The sequence below is a fragment of the Nymphaea colorata genome, chromosome 13 (genome assembly GCF_008831285.2).
Source record: "Nymphaea colorata isolate Beijing-Zhang1983 chromosome 13, ASM883128v2, whole genome shotgun sequence".
In the NCBI taxonomy this organism is placed as follows: Eukaryota; Viridiplantae; Streptophyta; class Magnoliopsida; order Nymphaeales; family Nymphaeaceae; genus Nymphaea; species Nymphaea colorata.
The window spans coordinates 12,867,955-12,873,393 of NC_045150.1; the positions used below are offsets into that span (position 1 = coordinate 12,867,955).

At 41.2% G+C, this 5,439-nt stretch overlaps 1 protein-coding gene across 1 annotated transcript; it reads left to right on the top strand.

The window, feature by feature from the left end:
• Nucleotides 1-328: 328 nt before the first annotated feature.
• On the top strand, nucleotides 329-2,149 carry LOC116266690 (uncharacterized). Its single transcript, XM_031648002.1, has 3 exons — nucleotides 329-448; nucleotides 1,018-1,107; nucleotides 1,355-2,149. The coding sequence occupies exons 1-3, from the start codon at nucleotides 329-331 to the stop codon at nucleotides 2,147-2,149; spliced, it is 1,005 nt and encodes a 334-aa protein (XP_031503862.1).
• The last annotated feature ends 3,290 nt before the right edge of the window (nucleotides 2,150-5,439 follow it).

The following is a 5,439-nucleotide window of genomic DNA, read 5'->3' on the forward strand; positions in this document are numbered from 1 at the left end:
CTCTCTCTCTCATCTTCTTCTTCTTCTTTTTTCTTCTTTTCATCACCGCTGTTATCAAAAAGAGAACCAACGCGGACGGTGTCATGATGGTATATGATTCATGGTAAGGTTCGTGACAATAACCATGGTATACATTTGGTATGGTGTTTGTCGTAAGGCTGGTGATGGAGTCTTATGCAACTACGGTCCATGAACAACATACCTGTATGATTTTACTATATACATTTGGTATGGTGTTTGTCGTAAGGCTCGTGATGGAGAGTCGTATGCAGCTATGGTCCATGAACAGCATACCTGTATGATTTTACTCATGTTAAGCCCTGTTGTGATGGCCATGATATGCATTGTCAAGCTCCCGATGCAACGTGCTCACTCAATAGCATTTGGTTTTCACGTTTGTGTGACATTTTCTGTTAAGGCTCATGATGATGGCCATGGAATGTATTCGGTTTGGTGGTTTATGATGTGGACTTGTAGTGATGGAGCCATTAAAATTTGTGGCTGCATGGTATTTTATGTTGAAGTTCATGATAATGAACATGGAATGCATTTGGTATGGTGTTTCATGGTAAGGCTTATGATGCACTCATGGATGGCTGTATGATGTTCATGGCAAGGTTCATGATGATGACCATCGGTATGCATTTGGTGTGGTGTTCTTGTTAAGGGATCCTTGAAACTTGTTGTTGATCTTCTTGATTAGTGGTTCTGTTTTTAAATTTAGTCGAATGTTAGGATTGATTTACATTTCTTTGAGTTAATAAGGTTGAACAATCATTCAAAAACAAAAAGTTCCATAAGTTGGTCAATAAATTCATGAAAATTGTGGGTGATTAAAATTTAGCTGGTATATTGATTTTATGGTTGATTCTCATAAGTTGCATGCTACTATGAACAACTTACTGAGTATGACTTTTTGTCTAACGATAATGTACTTAATGGTAGGGGTAGAATTAGAATGTTATGCAGGTTCTTAGTTATATTGTGGACACCTATTGGGTTGGTATGTGTTTGAAGGACCTTCGTGATGGCAGGAAAACTATTATTTTTGGTATCTACTTGCCTACGAGGCTTGTAGATAGGCTGGAGAGCCTTATTAGGCTTGAGGTAGTGGTCTCTAAGATCAATGGCCCATGTATGGTTATAAGGGACTTCAATGCGATGACGGGTAGCTAGAACAAAACGGTAGCTCTTCCTCTAGCTAGATCTTCACTGGCCTTTAATAGTTTCATTGTCTCCTACCAGTTGTCGTTGTTTGAAGTGGAAGATCCCTCCAAGAAATTTACGTGGTCTAATCATAACGGGGCAACATACTGTGTTGTGTAAACTTGACTGGTGTTTTGTGAACGATAAGTGGGTCTTCGAGTTTAGTGGTAATGGAACGATCAAGGTCTCTACTTCCTTCACTTCTGATTACAGCTTCTTAGTATATCAGACGTTCACGAATAGCAGACTGAACAAGGGTCATTGTCCTTTCAGGCTATTCAAGCCTTGGATCATGGATTCAAATGGGTGGGATATAGTCAAGAAGGAATGTGGCTTCAATGTCACTAGCTTCCCCATGATCAGACTCCTTAAGAAGCTAGGGTTAGTTAAAGTTGCCTTGTTGAGATGGAATGTGGAGAAGTTTGGTCGGCTAGAGAGCCGGATTGAGAACCTTTGTCTTTGCCTAGACCAGAGCAGGCTTCTCGTTGAAAATGGGGATTGGGGAGCTACTAAAAAGGAGTATGAGGTTAGAGGTTTGCTCAATGATGCCCTCTGTATGGAAGAAGTATTGTGGAAGCAAAGGTCTCAGGTTAGATGGCTCACAGAGGGGGACAAAAACACATATTTCTTTTATATCATGACCAACTGTCGTAAGGCTAAGCAGTATATCAAGGTAATCAAAGTAGATGGGGAAATACATACAGAGGAGACCAATATCTTGCAGACTTGTACCTCTCATTTCCAGCAGCTTTTGAGGTTTGATGTAGCTTCTAGAGATCTGTTTGCAGGTATAATAGATGGCAACATGGTTACCAATGAAGAGAACCAATGGATGTTACGACCAATCATGAGAGAGGAGATAGCTATGGAGGTCAAGAGTCTTGACAAGGATAGTACTGCTGGCCCAGATGGTTTCTCGAACTATTTCTACAAGGATTGTTGAAGCATCATAGGAAATGATGTGGTTGCACCTGTGCAAGATTTCTTCCTGAAAACTAAACTTGTTGGAAGTGTTAACCATACAATGATTTGCTTGATAGCAAAAAACCTGAATGCCATCAGGGTTGAGGATTACAGGCCCATATCCTTATACAACACCATTTATAAGATTATTGCCAAAATACTAGTTATCAGGATGAGGGATGTCATCATGAGACTGGTTCAAAGGAACCAAGCTGCTTTCTCTAAAGGGAGGAAATTTAAGACAACATTTTATGGGCGAATGAGATTGCTAATTCTAAAGATTTCTGGTCGAAAGGGGGTTGCTTTCTTAAGTTGGATCTTTCGAAGGTATATGATAGGATTTCTTGAAAATTTTTACAGAATAACATGCATGTGCTGGGATTTCACCCCAGATGGATAGAGTTAGTGATGAAATGTGTTTCTTCAGTGTTGTACGAGATGATGATTAATGGTCGCTTGGGGGACAAGTTCACTGCTTCTAAAGGACTCAGACAGGGGGACCCAACGTCCCCATACCTTTTTATTCTAGTCATGGAAATCTTCAATCGCCATATTCAAGTGGAGGTCTGTAACAAGAACATCCAAATTTTCAAGATCTGAAATGCTTCTCAGGAGACATGAGTTGTTATGTATGCAGACGATGTTCTCATGGTTTCTAAGGCTTCTATAAGCTCCTCTTGTGCCATTAAAGAGATGCTAGAGCAATTTGAGAAGTTCGCTAGTATGAAAGTGAACAAAGAAAAATCTGTTGTCTTCCTAGACAAAACTCTAGATTGTAGGGTAGAGGATCTCAACAACATCCTTCAATGGCCGATGGGCTCCCTTCCAGCTGAATATCTTGGAGTACCTTTTTTCTATGGTAGACTGACTGAGGACATGTGTTGTCCACTGCTTACCAAAATGGAAAGTAAGCTCGCGGGATGGAAAGCTTGCATTCTCTCTTTTGCTTGGTGTATCATCCTTATTAAATATGTGTTGTCTACCCTCCCCCACTCTTGGATGATGGTCTTCTGTCTTCTCGTAGAATTAATAAAACTTGAAAACATATGCAAACGATTCCTTTGGAATGATGGTGAGTCTGCTCGGCATATCCACCACATCAGTTGGGCTAGACTGTGCAACCCTTATGATCTTGGGGGCATTGGCCTATACAAAGTGGAGGGCTTGAACCACGCGCTGTTGGCTAACAGGTGTAGCAGAATCTTGATGGATGATGGCGTTTGGGCCAAGGTAAACAAGGATAAGTACCTCCAAAAGAATAGTCTTTAGACCCATAATAGGTCAATTAGAGGTAGCTGGGGCTGGAGACATATACAAGATAAGACAGAGTGGAAGCTTGGGATGGCAGCCGCTGTCGTTTCTGGCTCGATCCTTGTCCGGGTAGCCCACTTATCCAGTGGATTAGTGGGGATAGTTCTGTTAATATTGCGAGGGAACTCAATATCTCGGTTAAAATTAAGGTGCTCTTGAGCAGGAGAGACACGAATGGTATTGAGGAAGTGTGCATAGGCCTCATTGGCAACATAGACTCTATCCCTCTATCTAATGAAGCTGACCAGGTTGTTTGGAAGACAACCATCAAACTTGTATTGGAGTTGGAGACATTCTCGATCATACTAGGGCAGCCAGGGAGAGAGAGAGCTGGAGGAAATACATTTGGCAAGGAAAAGCTTCATCTAGTGCATGCTGGTTCAGCTTCCTTGCTAGCTAGGGCAGATTAACCACTTTAGACAGAATCAAAGTGCTAGGTTTCCAACTTGCTAACTGTTGTCTTTTTTGCAGGAAAACTGAAGAAACTAATCAATATGTTATCCTCCATTGCAAGGTAGCCAGAAATTTGGGAATGAATCTCGGCCAAGTTCGGCGTCATCTATTCACCCACTCGCAACTTCCAGTTTGAAATCAAACAGTGGATGCATAAGAAGGTGCATGACGGGTGCCTGAGGGCGTGTTGGAGAATCACATTCCCTATTTTTGCTGGCGAATCTGGTGGCATCGCAATAAGTTGACGAATGAAGACAAACCTAGTGCAGCCATTAATATTAAAGAAGAAATATGGTCGACATGTGTGGTCACTTTCTAGGGTATCAAATGGACCAAGGAATCAGAAGGCACTGTCTGTACTTGGGCCATTTCCAATCTTATCTATTCTGCCAGGTGTAGAGAACCTTCTAATATGCTTTTCTTTGAGGTCACACAAGCCGAAATCGCTGAGAAGTTGAGGGTTGCTGGAAACTCTTATGCAGTGATGGAGTGAATGGCATGGCTATATTGTTGAATCCAAGGGCCAGTGTACTCGCTGGTGAGCTGGAGGTGATGGAAAAGTTGTTCAGGTATCATAAGGAGTATGGCGGTTGTGTTACTATCTACACTAGGATCGAAGCCCTTGTCCAGAGGATACAACAACATTATGACGACAGTAGGATATGGTCGGAGTTCCACATGCTTGTCAAAGATTTCCACTACAATGTCAAGATTGAAAGGGATCATCCTACGGCTGATTTCGGATCCTTCATTACTTCCTACGTCAAGGAGTGGAGGGACGTTTTTTGTGTGCAGGCTAACCTACACTGATTTTTAGTGTTTTCCTGTATCTAGTGTTAAGACAGTTGTTTTTTGGAAGAGCTGAGTCAGCCTTTGGTTATACTGTGTCTGAAGGATAGCAGTTTTTTCTGTTGCTATCCTTTCCCTCTTTGTTGTATAGCTCATTTTGTTTAATAAAGGTAGGGGGCCACATCCCCTAGCAAGCTGCTATGGCGAGGGGTGGAGAGAGAGCAAGACAACAAGCGGGTGAGCTAGGGAGCACGAGAGGCAAGATATTGTGTCGTGGAGTGGAAAAGCAACAGGGAGACAATTTAGAAGTCATCCATTTTTTTCTAGTTTGGAAAGGAGAAACACAAGTTTAGCGTATTTTGAGGGGAAACCAATTGTATTGCCTCCAATTTGATCTATGCACCATGCGTTTTCTTCAATCAATCTTCTATACCTTATTTTTTTCAATTTATTTTCTATATATTAGCTGCTTTCATAGTGCTCTTTTCATCATGGCCAAATTATAGAAAGATGCAAAAAAAAATGTTTTTTTTGTCTTGCTTATTTTGCCAATTTTTTAAGATACACACGATATTTTTTTTTGTTGTTATTGGCCAACTCTTTTTTCACATTTTTATCATGTCTTTTTCAAGAAAACTCGATATGTGTGACTATCTTATGACCAATCTTCTTCCACCACCAGCAAATGGAAAGCCAATTCCAAGAACAAGTGCTGGG

Bases quoted from the DNA above. Each gene is read 5' to 3' on its own strand.
- LOC116266690 (XM_031648002.1), top strand. From the start codon at position 329: ATGGCCATGATATGCATTGTCAAGCTCCCGATGCAACGTGCTCACTCA. The intron at 449-1,017 runs GTTTGGTGGTTT...ATGTGTTTGAAG, and splicing joins ATGGCCATGGAATGTATTCG to GACCTTCGTGATGGCAGGAA. The intron at 1,108-1,354 runs GTAGTGGTCTCT...GTGAACGATAAG, and splicing joins AGAGCCTTATTAGGCTTGAG to TGGGTCTTCGAGTTTAGTGG.